Here is a 21,527-nt window from a genome sequence, read left to right as displayed (position 1 = left end):
TATGTCACCTATGCACTTAGATCTGTTCCCAAGCCCTTGACATTCACTCCAGAGCACTTATGTACAAATCCTTTTACTCTTCCAATTCTCCTATCTGTAATATCTTTTAATGATTGCCTTCCCACTAGAACGTAAGCTCCTTGTGGGCAAGGACTGTGTCTACCAACTTTGTTGGATTGTACTCTCCCAAGCACTTAGGATAGTGCTCTGCACATAGTAAACGCTCTAGCATAGTCTCCAGACTTTAAGCTCATTACGGGCAGGGAACGAGTCTCATAATTCCTCCGTATTGTCCTCTCCCAAGTGCTTAGTACAATGCTCTGCACATAGTAAGCACTCAAAAACACCACTGATTGCTCTAAACAAAGCAAGCGCTCAATAAATGGCAATGATTTATTGGCCTGGTGTGTTTGATACTGTTCTCTTGCCCATTAAATGTAAGAGATGCTCAGAGTATGACACACTATATCCAGTCACTGAAAGAGTGAGCCTTTCAGGTTAAAAGAAAATGTTGATTTTGAACCAGGAGAAAAATCTGCAGCATCTCCCACCAACTAACATTATATAGCTACGAGGAGAAAGGAGGAAATGAAAAAACAACTGCAAAACTCAAACTACACTCAGAGCACACAAAAGTTTCATGATTGGACTCAATGCAACAGCAAAAGATGAAGTGGAATGTGGCTGTAAAAATATGTGCATGAAAACTCAGGAATATTTTCCTAAGAAAGTCCATTTTTTGAGGATGAATAGTAAATAGTAATAGTCTACTTGGGAAAAGATTTTATAAGAACACTTGCTGAGACAGATACTTATGTGCTTCAATTTATAGAATATCTTTACCAGTCTTTCCTTAATTTGTAAGAGACAGGGTTAAAAAATACTTACAATTTTCTCCTTCCCAGCCTCCCCTATATTTCTTCGGCAATTGTTATAAGGTTTTATCAGTAACAGGGGGAAGGGTTAAAAAACATTTTCAGGATTAGGACCAGATTTAGCATTTCCCTCCTCCCTCAAGCCCCCTCCCCATCCCTCAGGTGTCCTAAGGCCATTCAAATTCCGCCGGCCTCATTTAGCTTGCAAATATCAGAAAGCCTCTTATATAAGAACAAATAACCTACACACTGATTAAAGCCAGGAGCTGACCAAACGGGGACACTGAGAACAAGAAGAAAAGATGCCAGGAAAAATGAATCAAAATTTTCAAAATTCTCATTAAATTGAATTTAGGATTCTAAAGAATCTGCCCCCCCCCCCAAAAATCAGCATCAGTTTTAGGGGCCATTTTATATTTATCCAAGAGGCATGGAGCCAAAGGTTTATTTTAAAACACTATTTACCAATCCCCTTCCCCACCCCTCCCCCCACACCAGAACAAAAAACAACCCAATTTTCTAGCTTTTAAAGAACGATGGAAACAATACCAGGTGATTTAAAAACACGGAAAAACAGCCACAGATATACACTTAAAAATGAACCTTAAAACAATGGAGTGAAAATAGTGTTTTATATATAAAAAAAATCAGTTTCTAATCAATGTTCCAGGAAGAAGGAAAGAAAAAGTGTCGTTAGGGAATGTTAAATCAAGCTCCAGAAGCAAAGGCATTTCAGAATTATATGCAATTATATCTGATTATCATGTATCCAACCCCAGCACATAACACAGTGCTTGACACAATAAGTAAGCACATAATAAATACCACAATAATTATAAGAAGAAATAGAGCCACAAGCCATGTGTGGTGGCTGGAACCTATATCAGGAAAAAAGGTTTTATAATAGTAAATTAAAATTGTAAAACAACTCCTACGCCACATCTCTCAAAGATAGCGTCTGGCAGTAAATGAATGATACAGCCAAAGATCACAGACTGCCACAGGAAAAACATTTTGCCTTTTAAATAAAACATTTCTAAGATGGACAAATGCAACTAGACAGTTTACAAGAGTTAAGGCTTCTCTAAAGATTACTAGATATTGAAATATTTAAGGCACAAATCAGTATGTTCAAGTCACCGTGAGAGGCCAAGAAAGATGATTTCTGGACCCCTTCCTTCACTCAAAGGAAGCCTCTGAACTTGTACTGTTGCTGAATTAATGCAATGGAAAATAAAATAATCCTTTTTAAAAATAATGAAAATAAAAACCACCCATGAACTCCTAGTATGATTTTCCACCTGATGCCCTGATCTGTATTAAGCACCACTGACATCAACAGGGCAGCAGAATTCTTCCAGATACATTTTAAGGCCTCAGTTATTCTTCAGAACCTCTAGCACTGCAGTCTTAAATGCGGTTTCCCGCCTCTTTTGCGATCTCCTCTGTGCTTTTTTGCAGGGGAGGTGCTACCGCATCTTTTGTGACTTCGTTCTGTTTATCAACGTCATCGATATTCGTCTCCTCCTCTTTCACTTCCTTTTTCAGCTTCTCCTCAGCTTTCTGTTCTTTTGCCACAAGCCGGTAGTTGATGCCCATGCCAATGAAGAGGTAGATTCCAGCCACGACTAGGATAATGCCGCAAGCCCAGTAGGTGTATTTGTAGTCTCCATACATATCATTGAGTTGACCTGCAGCGAGCCAAGACATTAGACTGTAAGCCCGTCAAAGGGCAGAGACTGTCTCTATCTGTTGCCGACTTGTACATTCCAAGCGCTTAGTATAGTGCTCTGCACATAGTAAGCGCTCAATAAATACTATTGAATGAAAGAGACGTTGCTTGGGAAAAATACAGCCAACAGAACATGACACACTCACCCAGTTCCAGATTCCAAGAGATTTTAGCCAAATGACACACTTAAGCCTAGAGAAAATCACTAACATCTGCCTAGAGGCTGTTGATCTTTGATTCCCAATGTGAAGCACTTTAGCTAGAATGAGGTTTTGGGTGTTTTCTATTTCTAGAAACTTTAATTTTGGTATTGTTAATTTTGGGGACCTAGCAGGACTGCTTTAAGTCCCGTTTCTGTTTAAATGTGCCTCACGTGACACAGGAACTGGGTCATATCTGATTATATTCCATCAACCCCAGCATTTAGCATAGCGCTTGGCACCTAGTAAGCTTAACAATATCATGATTATTGTTATTATGGGTCTCGAGGTTCTCAGCTGACTTTCTCCCTTCCACAAAAAAGTAGCTCTAACCAAGTGTTTGAATCCAACACAACAGTCTTGCACATTTCTTTTTCACATAGACATTTTTCCAGTCTTTCAATCCTACATTGCTAGACCCTAGGTTAGTCTTCTTAACTGGTTTGAGAAAAATGGCTTCTAGGCAAAATAGTGCTAGATGAAGTGGAGTATTGTTTTGGAGACATTGAAAAGTGTACTTATGTGTTCAAGATCCTGTAAATTGACCAAAACAAGTATACACAAGGATAAAAAATACATGGAAAAATACATTAAACAGTGATGGCATTAAATAGTTGGGGAAGCCGCATGGTGTAGTGGATAGAGCAAGGGCCTGGGAGTCAGAATGTCATGGGTACTAATCCCGACTCTGCCACGTGTCTGCTGTGTGACCTTGGGCCAGTCACTTCACTTCGCTGTGCCTCAGTTCCTTCATCTGTAAAATGTTGATTGAGACTGTGAGCCCCACGTGGGACAGGGACCGTGTCCAACCCGATTTGCTTGTATCCTCCCCAGCACTTAGTACAGTGCTTGGCATATAGTAAGCGCTTAAGTACCACAATTATTACTATTATTACCTGAATGATAATGTAAATGTGTACCAATAATAAAATTTTGAAGTAATTTTTTGTGGGCCTATGGAAATATTTAATGTTCAAAGTGTTATTTTTCCACATCCTACTCCAAAGAGAGGCAACTAGGACTAGCAGAGTAGTTACTTAATACTAAAATCTAAATGGGCCTTTACTGTTCTCATCAAGTTAATCAAAATACTTCAAAGTTTAAAGAGGAAGGGAAGGGAAGTATTTAAAGTGTAATTTAGAAGCAAGAAAGTGCTCAAGCAGTAAAAAATAATGGAATTACATTTCAATCGCTCTGTCCTCCCCTCCTCTGCCACTAACCTTCTCACTGTGCCTCGTTCTTGCCTGTCCCACTGTCGACCCCTGGCCCACATCCTACTCTGACCTGGAATGCCCTCCCTCCACATATCCGCCAAAGGAACTCTCTTCCCCTCTTCAAAGTCCTACTCAGGGCTCACCTCCTCCAGAAGACCTTCTCATATTGAGCCCTCCCTTTCCCTGCACTCCTCCTCCCCTCTCCATCACCCCAATCCCTCCCTCTGCTCTACCCCCTTCCCCTTCCCACAGCATTTGTGTATATGTATATGTATTTATTATTCTGTTTTATTAATGATGTGTATATACCTATGATTCTATTTATCTATTTTGATGGTATTGATGCCTGTCTACGTGTTTCATTTTGTTGCCTGTCTCCCCCTTCTAGACCGTGAGCCCGTTGTCGGGTAGGGATTGTCTCCATCTGTTGCCAAACTGGACTTTCCAAGTGCTTAGTACAGTGCTCTGCACACAGTAATCACTCAATAAATACGATTCAATGACTGAATCTGGGTTTGCTGTGTAGTTCCCCTGCATAGTCAGAGATACAGAGTGTTTGTACCTAAGAAAAGGTTGCTGCAAGATGGACCAACCAAACACAAGGAAAGAATGTCGCCCGTTATGCTGTTTGGAGTGTCTGGTACTGTTATGTTTTTCTCCTCAACCCCACATTGGTAATAACCCCATAAGAAAAACCCGAAGAAATGATACTTTGCAGAAAACTTGGGACATACCTAACAGGGGTGGTCCCAGAAGCACGGGGCAGCATTCCACGATAGTCACCAATCCGACGGCACTGGAGAATCTCTGAGTTCCAACAAGGTCCATCAGGGTTTCGAACAAGACTGAGCTCAGCCAGCCAAAGGCAAATCCAAAGAATCCCGCATAGATACAAAACCCAACGTAATTGGTGGATAAGGGTGCCAGCAGGTGACAGACTCCATTACAGATTATTGAGATAGCAAAAAAATACTGAATTCGAGGCCTCACCCACTTTGTGTTGGCTACAAGTCCCATAGAAGGTCTGGCTATCATATCTACAAAAGCCAGAATGGAAAGAAGAAAGGCTGCAGACTCACTGGATATCTTCTGACTCTTGGCATAATTACTGAGGAAGACTAAAGGAGTAAACAGTCCAAAAAACATGAGCACATTACCAGAGAGGTACAGCAGAAAACCTCTGTGCGTAAATAAGGAAAAGTCCAGGAATTTGTTAATCGTCTGGAAAACGGAGAGTTTCTGCTCTTTAGTGTTCCCAGCAATCAGATCTGTACTGGCATCTCCACCAGCTCCAGTGTCTTTTTTCAGGCCGGATTGCCCCGCTTCCTGTAAGGCTTCTTTAGATAGTTCTTTCTTCAGGGCACCTGGTTTGGGCCCTATTGGGCGCATCAGAGATCCAGCCACACAGCAGTTCAAAAGAAAGCCCCCAAGAATTAAGAAGCTCCCCCTCCAGCCAAAAATACCAAAAAAGGCTTGATTCAAAGGTGCCAGGGTGGAAAGAAACACAGGACTCCCTGCCATGGCAAGTCCATTGGCCAGGGGACGTTTCTTAAAGAAATACTTGCCAATCATAGTCAAAGCAGGATTCAAGTTGAAAGCGAGTCCAAGGCCTGAAAACAAAATATACTGTTACCTTTCAATACATGTTTAGAGCACCTGCCAGGCAAACCTAGTAGGGTTCCAAACCGGGATTAAAAAAATCAGAGAGAACAACTTCAGAAAAAGATCATAAAGACTAGATTAACAAAATTTCAATGCGCTCAGTTAGGATGCCAAAACTAAAAATAATAGAATTATAATTCCCAATCACTCCATCAATTGTGTTTATTCAGTGCTTACTGTGTGCAGAGCACTGTACTAAGTGCTTGGGAGAGTACAGTATAACAGGGTTGGTAGACATGTTTCCTGCCCATAAGGAGTTTACAGTCTAGAAGAAAAGACCAAAAGGAATTTAGGGTGAGTTAAGTCACCCTCCTGTCTCTAATTTAGGGTTTGTGAGATCTGAGGGCCGGAGTCAAATTTGTCTCTCAAAAAAAATATACAAGCAAAAGCAGCAGAATGGCTTAACTGACAGAGCCCGGGCCTGGGAGTCGGAAGATCACAAGTCCTAGTCCCGGCTCTGCCACTTATGGGCTGTGTGACCCTGTGTAAGTCGCTTTACTTCTCTGGGCCTCAGTTGCCTCATCTAGAAAATGGGGATTAAGACTGTGAGCTCCACGTGGGACAACCTGACTACCTTGTATCTATCTCAGCGCTTAGAACAGTTCTTGGCACACAGTGCTTAACAAATACCTTAATTATTACTATTATTAACACACACAAAAAGTTAGAGGGGTAGTTATCATCGCCAACTCTGTCAAGTGTGTAAAAGACCCAGAAAAGAACTCACCTCCAATAACACCAACGCACAGGTACAGCTCCTGGACAGTATTGCAGAATGAAGCGGCAATCAAGCCACATCCCGACAGGCAACCGCCAGCTATCATTATTGGGCGACTACCATATTTGTTCACCAGAATACTGCTGATGGGACCTAGGAGACAATAAACAGGTCACTGACACGTGGGCACGCCAAAGAAACGCCAGCTGAATTCAACACCACCTCACACAATTGGCCCCCATTTATTTTGACTACTGCTGGCCTCTACTTCTGGCCCTCAGCCTTGGCCCTCTTGCTCAGTATGAAGGACAATTTAAAAACGGTGTCTGGAGTGGGCATGTGTCCCTCCTGCTCCCTGTGTGCTGTGAACAGAATGCCCAAATGCTCCCTGAACCATTTTAAAATTGATTTGGCAGCCTGGGGAGGAAACAGGCTGATAAACTGGTAAATGGAGTAGAGGCAGAGGTGTGGCACGGCCAGAAATAACCAGAGCGAGTTGAGAGGGCTGCTTGGTGACAAATTCTGGGATTTCTGGATTTTCATATTTTGGATTGTGCTCGGTCTCAAACTATTCCGATATATGAGATTTTGTTTTACTTACCCTCTGAATTTAGAACGGCTGTGGCAATCTCAAAGGCACCCATGCCCAAACATAAAACTGAAGTGAAACTTTAGTAGTTTTTAAGTAGTTGCGGTATTAAGTGCTTACTCAGCTAAGCAATGGGGTAGATACAAGATAAACATATCAGACAGCACCTTTCCCTCCTAGGGCTCACAATCTAAGCACAGGTATCTTATCCTTATTTACAGATGAGGAATTAGGGCACAGAGAGGTGAAGCAATTTGTTCACAGTCTCACAGCAGGTCAGGGGCAAAGCTGGGTTAGAACTCAAATCTAATATGTTTGGGGCTGGTTGGAAAGAGACCAGGAGGAAAAATATCCCATGAAAAACTTCTCTCAGAAAAGAAAACCAAGAACAACAACAAACCTGAACCATTCTAGTAAACTTTATAACAAATTAACAAAATTGCCCTTACTTGATTTTATTGATTAGTGCTTGAAGCAGAAAAATATGATCAAATGTGCCACCATGTACCATGTGCTACTGCTAATATGCTGATCCAAGCAGTTTGTTCCTGCCTTGACCACGGCATCTGCCTCCTTGCTGATCTCCCAGCCTCTGTCTCTCTCCACTTCAATCTATACTTCACTCTGCTGCACGGATCATCTATTAATAAAAAAATTTCAGCCCATGTCTCCCCACTCCTCAAGAACCTCCCACGCCTTCCCATCAAATAAAAACTCCTTACCATCGGCTCAGCTTGCCCCATGCTACCTCACCTCACTAATCTCCTACTACAGTCCAGCTTGCTCACTCCACTCCTCTGGCACCAGCTCTCTCACTGTACCCCAATCTTGTCTATCTTGCTGATGACCCCTTTCCTATAGCCTCTCCCCAGCCTGGAACTCCCTTCCCATCCATAAATGCCCGATCACCACTCTCTCCACCTACAAAGCATAAATAACGTCACATCTTCTCCATGAGGCCTTCCTTGATTAACCCTCTTTTCCTCAGCTCAGTCTCTCTTCTTCACTCAATAGTATTTACTGAGTGCTTACTATGTGCAGAGCACTATACTAAGCACTTGGAATGTACAATTGAGAAGCAGCGTGGCTCAGTGGAAAGAGCACGGGCTTTGGAGTCAGGGCTCATGAGTTCGAATCCCAGCTCTGCCACTTGTCGGCTGTGTGACTGTGGGCAAGTCACTTAACTTCTCTGTGCCTCAGTTCCCTCATCTGTAAAATGGGGATTAAGACTGTGAGCCCCACGTGGGACAACCTGATTCCCCTATGTCTACCCCAGCGCTTAGAACAGTGCTCGGCACATAGTAAGCGCTTAACAAATACCAACATTATTATTATTATTACAATTCTGCAACAGAGACAATCCCTGCCCAATAACGGTCATCTTCTGTGTCATCTATACCCTTGGATCTGTGACTTTTGGACATTTGATACTCACCCTATCCTCAATGCCACAGCACTTATATACATACCTTTAAATTATTATAAATTACTTATTTATTCATACTTATGTCTCCCTCCCCTCTAGACTGCAAGCTCATTATGGGGAAGGACCATGCCTGCTAATTCTTTTTTACTGTACTCTCCCAAGCACTTAGAACAGTGCTCTGCACATAGTAAGTGTTCAATAAACCCCAATGATTGACTGCTATGCCAAGATATCTGAAGAGGCTTCCTAGATTCACACAAATAATTTTCACCTCTTCTCTCATGATTGACCAAGATGAGTATTAATAAAAAATTCCATTACAACAAAACTTAAAAGGATGTTAAACTACTTAATTTTAATGGAACTAAAATCAGAGTTTTAAAAATTCTTTATAATGACAATCTAGTCTCTTCTCCAATCCAGGACACACACAAAAAAAGGATCCAGAAATGTCACTGCCAAATCTGCCTCCAGTTATAGCAGAAGAGTAGGATCCCAGAATAATGAGAGAGTCTCTGTTAAACCGAGGTCCAGCTTGGATTTTGCTGAATGGTCACCGTCTTCAATTAGGCAGAGAAAAATCTCAGCATGGGAACCATTTCTGTTCATAGTCCAAGATGCTAGGCAGGTTCCATTCTTAAGGTCTTCCCACTTCTCCCTAAATTCTCAGGAAATTTGCTGTTATAAATGTAATGTGATTTATAACTATAGTGGCACAAAGTGACTTTAACTTCCTCTACAATGTGAGTCTACCCCACTTCTAGGGCATGTGTCTACCAAATCTGTTGAAATCTCTGAAGAGCACAGTACAGTGCTCTGCACCCAGTAAGTGCTCAATCAATATGATTGATTGGTAGTCCTCTAGGCTGTAAACACCTCCTCTAGGCTGCAAGGTCCTTGTGGGCAGGGAATGTGACTACCAACTCTGCTGTATTGTACTCTCCCAAGCATTTGGTACAGTGTTCTGCACACAGTAAGTGCTCAATAAATACCCTTAACTAATAAAGGTTAATTGGCTAAGCCTTTGAAAAAGCTTTCCTGTATGGATTTCCTGGTTCTGAGAGGTAAATGTTAAGCTGCTTTCTTGAAGGGCTAATAAGGGGAGACAGGTGGGAGTTAAAGGAGAAAGTGGGGAAGATTAGGGAGACCAGGAGGAGAGAATTCTGCATCTGCCAAGGATAAGGTCATCGATGGTACCACCAAAAAAAGTCTCCCACAAAACTGAATAGCCAATATTTGGGGGACAAAGGGAAGTTAGTGATTTGTTTTCTGACTACACTTTAAAAATCCTTCATTACAAGAAGCCCAAATCCAAAGTAAACTGATTAAAAAGCAGTAGTGTATGCTTCACAGACACTTACTGAATTTAAAAATGCTGAATGAACATTCACTGAACATTAACAGATTGTTTTGTTATTAACAGAGAGCAAAGTCATCAACATGTTATTCATAGGTGGCCAGACTGTAGTGAACAAGCCTTTCAACTTAGTTGCAAGAACGTTCTGCTAAGGGTTCATAGGGCACCTAGCATCGGATGTTTTCCATAGCCTGGGAATAAGACGTTCAACTTTAGGACTTGAAAGTACACTTTTGCTCCACGCTTTCAAAGAGATAAGAGAAGTAAATTACAATTTATGTGAGGCAGATAGAAAACAATGATTTTATTGACTTCCCACTGTTCGTTCTTTAAGGAATGAATGAACTGGTAAAACATTTGTGTTGGCTAGTCGATTTTTCATTCTGCATTTACCAGGTAGCTGTAGAAACAGTTTAAAAATGAACCTAGCATTCTCTGTCTAAAAGGCACTGAAAAAGCACTGCTTTCAACTAAAAAATTACAAGGAAAAATGAGCACAACCATAAGCATGCAGCAAAGAATTAAAACTCTAATTTTCTTAGGACTCGGTTCATGTATCCTGAGCCTGCCCCATGTCTAGTTCTTTTAGAACTCTTATGTGTGGTATAAAACCTTCACAATATCACTACAATCCACCCTTTCCTCTCCATCCAAAATGCTACTATGTGAATCCTATCACATCCTCTCCTTCCAGCCTCCTGTCTCTCTGCACTCTGGTCTAGTCCTCATTCTGCTTTCTGGATCATTTTTCTATAATAACACCCAGGACATGCTTGCCCCTCCAGTGATTACCCATCCACTTCCGCATCAAACAAACTCCTCACCATTGGCTTTAAAACACTCAATCACCTTGCCCCCTCCTACCTCACCTCACTACTCTCCTACAACAACCCAGCCTGCACAGCTCTTCTGATGCTAACCTTCTCACTGTACTTCGATCTCATCTATCTCACCGTTGACCTCTCACCCACATCCTACATCTGGCCTGTAATTCCCTCCCTCCTCATATCCGACAGACAATTACTCTCTTCCCGGCCCTCATTCAAAGGCTTACTGAAGGCACATCTCCTTCAAGAGGTCTTCCCTTCTTTTTCCTTTTTCTTCAACTCCCTTCTGCATTGCCCTGACTTGCTCCCTTTACTCATTCCCTCTCCCAGCACTTAAATATGTGTAATTTATTTATTTATATTAATGCCTGTTTTCCCCTCTAGACTGTAAGCTTGTTGTGGGCAGGGAAGGTGTCTTATACTCTCCCTGGCACTTAATATAGTGCTCTGCACACAGTAAGTGCTCAATCAATATGATTGACTAACCTGGTAAATAATAAAATGAATGCTACTGAGTATTTTAGACCTGTTATATATGTTTCCTTCTGGAACTAGCAGCACCAAGCAAGCTATGTGATGAAACCAAGGAGAAATAAAACCTGTAAGGACAGTAAATATCCCATTTTCTCCTTGATCTGTAGAGCTGGAGAGTTCACAAAAAATGCCCTACCTATCCAATCTGAGCCTTGAGATTGTAGACACTTAGATCGGGCCTAGCTCCTAGTATGATTGGTTAGCCAGGGATTCAGACCTCTGTTTCAGTGAGTGTACATGCAAAATGATCCCTGAGGATTGCTGGGATTTGCAATTCCAAAGACATTTGGACTTAGTCAGTGGACCCTGCACTTCTGGTACTCCATGGCAGTGCCTCAGTAGCTCTGTCATATTCTCTCCCCATCCCTGAGTTCTAAGAGGAAGAGCTGCAGGCTAGTAAAAGAATAATCAGACTAGTATGGCTCACAAGCAGACCCCAGCCTATGCATAGGGCTAGTCTCCACGTCTTTTTGAGATAAAAGCCCATGACTTTGCTGCCAGCAGAGAAATGCTCCTGGTTTCACTCTGCCTAAATAAAATCTGCTCTCCCTTAATCTGTTCTATATACATTTCTCTTAACAAGATGTCCAGAAACCTAGTCTTCAGATGAAATGACAGTCTCAAGACAACTTCTATAAGTTTAGATTCCCCTCAGAGAGCAGTCCATGCTTTCAGATTCATAGCTGTCAATGAACATGACCCAAATTTCTCTGGGGTTTCATTCCTAGTCCATGTAAAAAAAGAAAAATGGGTGGGCACAGATCTGGAGTCTCTGAGTTTTGTCCATTCCCTAGTATCTCCAGAAGAAAAGTGAGGAACATGTTAGCTTGTTTAAAAGGTTCAACCCCAGCATTGGTGTCTGGCACAGATGCCTGAGAAGGAATGAAAGTTGCACCATCATACCGATAAACACACCCATGCTCAGGGTGTAACAAACAGAAGTCCAAGCTGAGGTGCTGGGAAGCATCCTTCAAGATAGGAAAAACAAAAACAACCCACTTTGGAAATGGGCTCATTATAGGTCACTTGTTTTTCAGGACCATTAGTGGTAGAAAGGATGGCCTCATTCAACTCTCATTAAAGGGAGAAAAAAAAGAAGAAGAGTTATAGTTTATGGGCCTGTAAAACACTGCTGCAGAGAAATGTGCTGGTCACCTCGCTAACTGAGTGAGGACAAAGCAGGGACTGTTTCCCAAAAGAAGGCTCATGTGCAATTAGTCCAGTGACGTCAGGTGCTTTTGATGCAAAATGCAAATGGACTTCAGGCTGTCCACCAGCCCAGAACTGGGTGCAGTGCTTGGCCAATTTGAGGGTGCACTATATAGGAATGACTGTTTCTAGGTCATACTATCAGATTTCAAAAATTGAATACATCTTTCCTACAAGACAGAAGTTCATTGGAAGAGATGCAAACAACGAAGTTCTTCTTAGAAACAGAGCAGATTGGAAAGAGCAGCAAGGCCTCCAGTTCTACTCCCCAGTCAGGAATCTTAAGGTAGGTGACCTACATGTGAAATGAGAACTGAAAAAAGATATACAACACCTCTAGTATCCACCCTTTCCTTTTCATCCAGATTGCTACCACACTGATCCATACACTTCGTTCCCACCTTGACTACCGCATCAGCCTCCTCACTGACCACCCTGCCTCCTGTCTCTCCCCACTCCAGTGCATATTTCACTCTGCTGCCCGGATCATTTTTCTATAAAAAAAAAAACAAAAAAAACACGTTCACTCCATGTCTCTCCACACCTCAAAAATCTCCAGTGGCTGACCATTCACCTCCACATGAAAACAGAAACTCCTTATCACTGGCTTTAAGACTCTAGATCAGAATTCTCCTTCCTACCTTACCTTGCTGATTTTCTAATACAACCAACTCATACAATTAGCTCCTCTAACACCAATCTACTCACCTCACTGTACCTAGACACAATCTATCTCACTGACCCCTTGACCTGTCCTCCCTCTCCCTTAATTTCTGACAACTCACCACTCTTCCTACCTTCAAAGCCCAACTAAAATCACGTTTCCTCCAAGAGCCCTCATTTCCCCTATTTACCTGCTCTTCTGTTAACACCCTGTGCACTATGATTTGTAGCCTTTAAGCATTTTATATCCATATCCTCCATTAGTCCCACAGCACTTACGTACATATCCCTAGACTCTCCCATTTCCCCTATCTGTAATTTATTTTAATGTCTGTCTTCCCCTCAAACCTGTTGTCATCTTGATCATGACTACCAATTCTGTTATATTTTACTCTCCAAAGTACTTAATACAGTGCTCTGAACACAATAAGCACTCAAATACCATTGATAAAGATCCAAAAGTAACACATTAGAGGATATCAAAACTGAAGAAAAAAAAATCACCAGCCAACAGGGTACTTTATCAATCTAGCAGAAATGGATCCCGTTCTGGGGCTTTAATAAACTTAAACACTGTGGTTTAAATGCCATTGTACATTTGACTTTAAATTACATGAAATGTGGCTTGATTTCATGAACATTAGTAATTTTAAAGCAAAATAGTAACTTCCCTACTCACGAGGTTATCATTCTTTCATGCTGAAGAAAAATAAGGGGAAAAGGCCTTAAATGCAACCATTTGAAGCCCAAATGAAAAGCAGCTTGAGACTCACGACCACAGGAGGAATGAGGGAAGATTATTAAACCCTGCAATCCTAATGCCTCGGAAAGATTCCTCTTCAGCTTTACACAAGAGCGCCTTCTCTATTACTGCATGAATAAAAACAATTCCCGTATATGGAATTCTAAAGCAGATTCTAGGGATAAGCCAATGAGCATCACAGTGACACAAATACTTTGGGAGACTAGGGCTAGGGTCATGTCTAGGCATTCTGTACCCACAAAAAGGTCTTAGTAGCAGGAGAGGGGAAAAGGAAAGGCTTCATTTGTAGCTGAGGTTTACAAGAGTGGGCTAGAGACAGGCTGCCTGTGTGGGGCTATTAATTTTGCAGGGGCGGGGTGAGAAGGGTGGCGGGAATGCGGAAACAGGGGAGGTCCCTCAGACCCCATCAATTTCCTCTCTTTTCCCTTGGGCAGAGGCATCCTCAAGGCCCAAGGGGCTGCTGACAGGAGCAGAGAGCTGATCCCAGTCTCCTTATGAACCCCCTTCGCTAGCAGGAGTTCAAGAGAGTCCTCTTACATCTTCAACAAAGCCCCCCAAGCATGGCAGCTCTTTGTAGGATCCTAGTAGCAAACTTATAAAAGTGCTTAATAAAAATTGACAAGACCCTACAGAAAGGGTTCTTACCTCCTGCATACATGACGGCCAACATGATGGAAGATATCCAAGAAACTTGACTGCTGGTGGCATTGAATATAACTTCAATCTCCTTGAAGAACACGGTGATTGATTTGGGAAAGGCATATGAGAAGCCAATAGAGATGAAGGCTCCAACAACCACAGCCCACCCCCATCCTCCTTCTGGAGGGGTGTACCCCTGAGGGCCTCCAATGGCTGGTGGCATCTTAAATGAAGGTAGTCTCCAGTGGGCTGGATTTCAAAGATCTGCAGGATATGAAAAACACAGTTAAATTAGAATTTAGTAGGACGACAAACTCCCCATACCATTATTCCCACTTCCTCTTGATAACTTCGTAAAGTGTCCCATCAACAGCCTCTCTCTCCTAGATGAGAGTAAAGGGATATTTGCCAATCGGGAAACAGAGTTATATTCAGGAACATCTGACCAAACATAGGATTAGTGAGCAAAGTAAGCTTAGTAAAGAGGAATGTTAAATACTTCTTTCGATCAAGAGTAAGAAAGAAGAGGTCAAAGAATTCTCAGTACTTTTAAAAAAATAACCGAAAGAAAAAAAGTTTATTACTACTGCTTGGATGCCACCAATTGAAAGGCAGTCTTCTCCCATTTAATGCTGCCCCTCCCTTCTACTGCAGTTATCCTGGGCACCAGGCACTTGTTAACTTGTTATGAGAGTGAATTTACCCTCCTACTAGAGATAACCAAATTGCTCACATTTGACTTATCTGCAAACAAAATTCTACCCACTTCAAGGTTTTAAGCTTTCAAACAGTTTCATTTAGTTTCTTTCCATTACCTTTCCCCCATTTCAATTTTTCCCCAGTATTGGTAACTGGAGGAAAAGTACAAAAGACCTCTTGGAAAAGAGAAAGAAAAGCTGCTCCCAGAACAGTGAAATGTGCACACTTGCAGCAGGTGGATAGCATTTTCAGGGAACAAGCTACTTCAGGCAATTATTTCAGTTGCAATCACTCAAGACAAATACCTAAATAATGACTCTTAGCAGTGGTTTTCATAAAAGTCATCAATCCTTCAACAAATTTGGAGTTTATGTGGATTATAATTTGAAGGTCAGTCCCACTGATGGGAGCTTGGCGAGAGAAGTGAAGGAACCCAGTTCCATGGGGATGAGGAGGCCACAGCCTTTCGATCAAAGATGGCAGCTCCAGCTAACCTGCCTCCACCCCTCAGGGCCAGAGAGGGGACTGGTAGAGAGCCCTTATACTTCACCAGTACGTCATGAACCAGGTCTCCAGAGCTTAGAACAGTGCTGGGCACATAGTAAGCGCTTAACAAGTACCATAATGATTATGTAGGGTTCCTAAAGAACTTCTTGGACTGGGCCAGAGGCTCCATTTGCCTCCAGCCCAACAGCTCAGTGAGTGAGAACGAACCATTAACTTATTCTACCCCTGGTCCACCCAGTCAGCCTGCTGTAGCAAAGCCACTGTGGAGGCTGTGTAAATCCTGTGGGGCCATTGCACCACTTCCACGCCTGATGCTGCCATCTCTGCCATCGCCACCCAAAGCAGGTGAAGGTCTGGATCAGCTAGTCCATCCTGGACTGCTGCTGGACCTCCTTTCAAGATAGTGAGGGGTCAGTATCCTCTCCTATTTTTCTCCCTCCCATCTCAATTCTACCTTGCCTTGCCGTGGTACCTACGCTCAAAAAGACAAAAAAGTCTGCAGCCTTGGCAGGTCATAGATTTGAGCACTTTCTCTTGGCAGAGCATTCTACAAGGCATTTGGGAGAGTACATGATTCCTGGCCTCGAGGAAATTATTATCTAACAGGGGAGACACTTAAAACAAATTCCAAATAAGGGGGAAGCAACAGGGCTTAAAGCTTTGCACACAAATGCTGTCCCGGATGGGGTAGGTGGTGCAGGATGAAGGAGGAGTTCTGGCAATCTTAGGTAACATAGAAGTGCTAAAGTAGCAGTAGCTTGCAGGGAGATGACAGTTAGTAAAATAGGGGCTGATTCAAGGGGGCAAGGAAGGAAATTATCACAGTGGGATTGGCACAGAAGGGACAAAGCTAATGTCTTTGTCCCCATAGCTTTTTGGGAAGATGGCAGTCCTAATTAGCCCTATTTGCCCTTAGGAGCTTGAAAGGGGCCAGAGATGGAGCTAAAATGGCAGTTCCATCTCTTGGACTCCTCCTGGAAGGATAATTGGGAAAAGGATGCTGTCCTGCTGCTTTATTGGTCTTCAGTCACAAGCAGCACTTAAATGTCACATTTATTATTATTATTCTCATCCCCACACTCAAAGAGCTGTTGAGGAACTGTTTACCTACCTCACTTCCACCAGGCAGCTTGGGGGATCTACTAGGGATGGGAGAAGTAAGAAATCCAGAGTCACTGCAGCAGCAGACATCCCATGAGTTCCATTTCCTGACCAAGATCCATGACCAAAGGTCGCTTATGGGGGTGGCAGCAGCCGTAGCCCAGGTCAGTAGACCCTGGCTAGAGAGCAGACCACGAGCTGCCTCAGAGGGTGAGAGCCAGTGTTGCCGCAACTCTGAGTTTTGACACTCATTCCATTCCCAGTGGAATCCCCAGGTTACCTGGGACAATCTGGCAGAGATGAGGCAGACAAATTGCTTCTTATTACAGGGCACTGGGTTGGGGAAGAGAGGAAGCTCTTGCACTCAGAACCAAAGTGGACCACAAAATTGATGATGGTGAAGGAGGGGAAGCACAGCAAAGTATCTTTTCCCCTCTGTTACTTCCACCGTATCCTCTTTTTCTACTGACCCACCCCCTTCCCCTCCCATCCTCTCAAAGCCCTGTTCCCTTGACCCTCCACCCTAACATCTGAAATGAAAACAGCAGCGCTGGTGATGGGTTTTAGAATAGAGGTTTGAAGAGAGATTTCAGTTTCACTATTGCCTAACCCATTCCATGAGCCTTCCAGTCCTAATTTCAGTGGTCAAAGAAGGTCAAACTTTAATCAAGTGAGATTCTTCCAGTCATCAAATAGAAGAATGCTTCAGCCCTGCTCTGGAGAGATTTCTTGGGGCAGGATCAAGGGGGGTAAAAAAAAATCATCATGGGTCCACCTAGTAACTAAAGATTTTGCCTCACACTTACTGCTGCCCTTCAAGTATTCTGAGAGTGCAGGGATAAGGCAGAAGGCTGAAGCCAGGGCATGATCTGGACACTTCCAACTCCCAAGCCAGATGGTTGTTAAGACCTCAGAGCCTCCATCACACCTACCACTATAGCAGCCTTGAAGTTATACTTCCCACTAGAACTGGCAGAACTGGCAGAGGTCCAAGGTCCTCCTCTGTCCCCCAAATCCTCCCAACCTCATATAGGCAAAAGGGAGCTCTAAGGTGTCATAACCTCGACCTAATCCCCTCATTCCTGCCTGGTGCTTAGAGAGAGACATTTGCTCTTGAAGGCCAGGCATCTGCCTGCCTACTCTTTTGTATTGTACACTTTCAAGCATTTAGTACAGTCCTCTGCACACAGTACGCATTCAATACCACTGATTGATGGAGACAAGAATCAGGCTGGTACACAGATACTGAGGGAAACCCAATTCTAAAGTTAGTAGGTAGCACATCAGCCCAAGTTTTCCAGAATTCATTGGGCCAGCAACTTAGTCAGTCCACTTCTCTACTTCTAAAGGAGAAGGAAAAGTATCCTCAAAAGGAGGGAGTGAACTTTGGGCAAAAGGGATTCCCTGCTTTTTTTCCTCCCCCATTTTTTAGTCCTATCTGAGCAGGGAAGTTTCCCTCAGACTTCACTTCCTCTCCCTGTGTCACCTATTTTATAACTGTGGTAGGGCCAGAAGCATTATAGAAAGTACTTGCTTAGAAAATGGTTAGGGAGTTGGAGGAAGCCACAATGAGAACCTGACTCCCCTTCCTTTCCCTGATGGAGATGAAAACTTTCCCTTCACTTGGGAATCTGGGTCATTATGATTTTCATAGCTCTGACTCAGGGTCTGCTTGCTTTCCATGTCAAGGATAATTCACTTCATGAAGAAACTTAAAGTAAGGAGAGTCTCTCTCTCTCAAAAAAAAAGATATTACAATGGAATTCCAAAGGAAGATATTCTACATCAGAGTAGTTCAGGAATAAATTTGAATGTGTTAAGGTTTTATTCTGAGCCAAGACAAAGGGAAATTGAAAATGATATTCCAGTAAAACAAAAGGGCAGGGACTGGAATCTAAGGAACAACTATGCATTTTTATGCTAAATAGGACTGAACCTGTCATGAACAAATCAGGGAAAAGGTTATCTAACTTTAGAGTTATCAGAGCTAAGGTTAAACCTCCATCAGCATTCATTCATTCAATAGTATTTATTGAGCGCTTACTATGTGCAGAGCACTGTACTAAGCACTTGGAATGTACAAATCGGCAACAGATAGAGACAGTCCCTGCCCATTGATAGGCTTACAGTCTAATCGGGGGAGACTTGTTTTAGGCTTTTATTTATTTATTCAAGTCATCGCAGAACTGGGTGTAGTTGGGTTGCTAAAGAACTTCATGGTATGGGAAAATTGTGCTGCACTAACGATTGACCCAGTGGGTGAGCTGGTACCTGGTCCAAAGATACCACCATGATAGGCATTTTTGGGATACATATTTCTATGGAATGTGTTCTTTTATAAGAACATTCAGCAAGTATGATTTTACTATTCTGAATACAGCACTGTAAAAAATTCTCAAAGCAATCAAACTGCTCAGTAAGGCTAGAAAACCTTTTGGTGCCACATGTCATAAGCAGTGCTCCCTTGCCCCAACTGCTCCCCCCTCACCATACACACAATCACTTCTCCCAATCACTCAATCATATTAATTGCACTCTTACTATGTGCAGAACACTGTACTAAAATGCTTGGGAGAGTACAGTATAAAAAATTAGCAGATACGTTCCCTGCCCCCAGTGCACAATATCTACTTGTACGGTTAAAACTTGCATTTTAATCAGTCCAATTCATGTAGAAGGAAGAACATTCTGTAATTCCCTATGAGTATTCCATCCAAAACACACAAGGAAAGCACGTGCTATAGAAGAAGTGAATGTAAGAGATTCCTAGGACTAATCAGGAGCAACTGAGGCACAGGGATGTGTGGTTGCCATTCTGCCCAGAGACTCACTGGAGAGAGGTAGCAAGCATCCCACTCCTCACCACATCTATTTCCACTCTGCTCCCTGGAGGTTTCTAGCATGGCTGAAACTGGGTGTAGGGCAATCGTGCCAGAAACTCTTCAGAAACAGCCCATGGAAAGTGGCCCAGGGGACAGAAGTGAGCATGGCAGTGGCTACAGAAATACTTCTTCACTTACCTGCTAGGACTGTGACCACCTGGCTTCCTGTTTCTCTATCTTCCCTTAATCTGTGTCTCTTCTGACCCTCTTCCTTGCCTCTCTCACCTCCTTCTCCCCTAACCCTTCTCCATTCAAATCCTTGATTCTTCGACCAGCAGCACCATTTGACTTGAGAAAATACATCACTACCTATTTCCTCCAATAGTCAGAAACTAGCAAGTTAGCTCAGAGTATAGTGTTCAAACTCTTGCGTGTGTGGCTGGGGCGAGGGGGAGGGAGAAGAGAGGGGGAAGAGCATTTCTTCTCTGGAAAACTCCAGACAGAAACACTTCTAAATTGTCTTCCAAACATTCTACAAATCCATCCATTTCATTTGTACTGGGGCTTAGTGTACAGCTAAATATCAATCAACCAATTGTATTTATGGAGCACTTAATGTGTGTAGAGCACTGTACTAAGCACTTGGGATAGTATTATATAAAAGAGTTGGTAAAAACATTCCCTGCCCACAGGAATTTAGTTTAGAGAGGAAGACAAACAATCAAATGAATTATGAATATGTACATTAGTGCTATGGGACAAACAAAGGGTATAAATCCAAGTACAAGGGTGACACAGAAGGGAGAAGGAGTAGGGGAAAATGGGGGCTTAGTCTGGGAAGGCCTATTGAAGGAGATGTGATTTTAGTAAGGCTTTGAAGGGGGGGAGAGTGATGGCTGTAGGATATGAAAGGGGAGGAAGTTCCGGGCCAGAGGGAGGACGTGGGCGAGGGGTCAGCAGAGAGACAGATGAGATCAAGATACAGTAAGTTGGATTTAGAGGAATGAAATGAGCATGTTGGGCTGTAGTAGGACATCAGAGAGGTAAGATAGCAGTGGGCAGGGTGACTGAGTGCTTTAAAGCCAATGGTAAGGAGTTTCTGTTTGATGTGGAGGTGAAAGGTCAACTACTGGTGGCTCCTGAGGGAAGGGGAAAGAGAAAAAAAAATCAGGCAGCAGAGTGAAGTATGGCCTGGAGTGGGGAGAGACAAGAGGTTGGGAGGTCACTTAGAAGACTGATGCAGTAGTTAAGCCATGACACGTGATTGGATCACAGATTTGGGTGAAGGGGGATAGGATGGATTTTAATGATGTGAAACAAACAGAACAAACAGGATTTGTTGACAGACTGAATGTGTGGGTTGAATGATGAGGATAATGCCAAGGTGATGGGCTTGTAAGACAGGGAATGGTGGTGGGAAGATGAGGAGTTCTGTTTGGAAGTGTTAAATTTGAGGGGTCAGTCAGAAAACTAAGTAGAGATGTCCTGAAGGCAGGAGGAAAAAAGAGAATGCAGAGAAGGAGAAAGATGAAGGCTTAAGATATAGATTTGGAAATCACATGCATAGAGATGGTAATTGAAGCCATGGGAGTGAATGAGTTCGCCAAAAGGAATGGATATAGATGGAGAACAGAATAATAATATTTGATAAGCACTTACTATGTGCCAGGCATTGTACTAAACACTGGGGTGGATATAAGCAAATTGAGTTGGACACAGTCACTGTCCCACGTGGGGCTCACAGTCTCAATCCCCATTTTACAGATAACTGAGGCCCAGAGAAGTGAAATGGCTTGCCCAAGGTCACACAGCAGACAAGTGGAAGAGCTGGAATTAGAACCCATGACCTTCTGACTCTCAGGCCTGCACTTTATCCACTGAACTGAACCTTGAGGGACTCCTACAGTTAGGCAGAAGAGGAGCATGCAAAAGAGTCTCAGTGTAAGTGGCCAGAGAGATGGGTGGAAAACCAGGAGAGGAGAGTGTCACT

The 21,527-nt window shown here is 42.9% G+C and overlaps 1 protein-coding gene across 4 annotated transcripts in view; it reads right to left on the bottom strand.

The window, feature by feature from the left end:
• Positions 1–1,479: 1,479 nt before the first annotated feature.
• Positions 1,480–21,527, bottom strand: part of SLC16A1 (solute carrier family 16 member 1) — a 52,127-nt gene continuing 32,079 nt past the window's right edge. For all 4 annotated transcript variants that reach the window (XM_029069306.2, XM_029069304.2, XM_029069303.2 and 1 more), the window contains 4 exons: positions 14,415–14,672; positions 6,411–6,554; positions 4,756–5,631; positions 1,480–2,566 (listed from right to left, as the gene is read on the bottom strand). In XM_029069306.2, the coding sequence (XP_028925139.1) occupies positions 2,286–2,566; positions 4,756–5,631; positions 6,411–6,554; positions 14,415–14,631 (1,518 nt within the window). In that variant the 5' untranslated portion in view covers positions 14,632–14,672 and the 3' untranslated portion in view covers positions 1,480–2,285. The remainder of the gene's footprint in view (positions 2,567–4,755; positions 5,632–6,410; positions 6,555–14,414; positions 14,673–21,527) is intronic.

This window comes from Ornithorhynchus anatinus, chromosome 7 (assembly GCF_004115215.2).
Source record: "Ornithorhynchus anatinus isolate Pmale09 chromosome 7, mOrnAna1.pri.v4, whole genome shotgun sequence".
In the NCBI taxonomy this organism is placed as follows: Eukaryota; Metazoa; Chordata; class Mammalia; order Monotremata; family Ornithorhynchidae; genus Ornithorhynchus; species Ornithorhynchus anatinus.
This window is presented reverse-complemented; position numbering and strand designations above follow the sequence as displayed.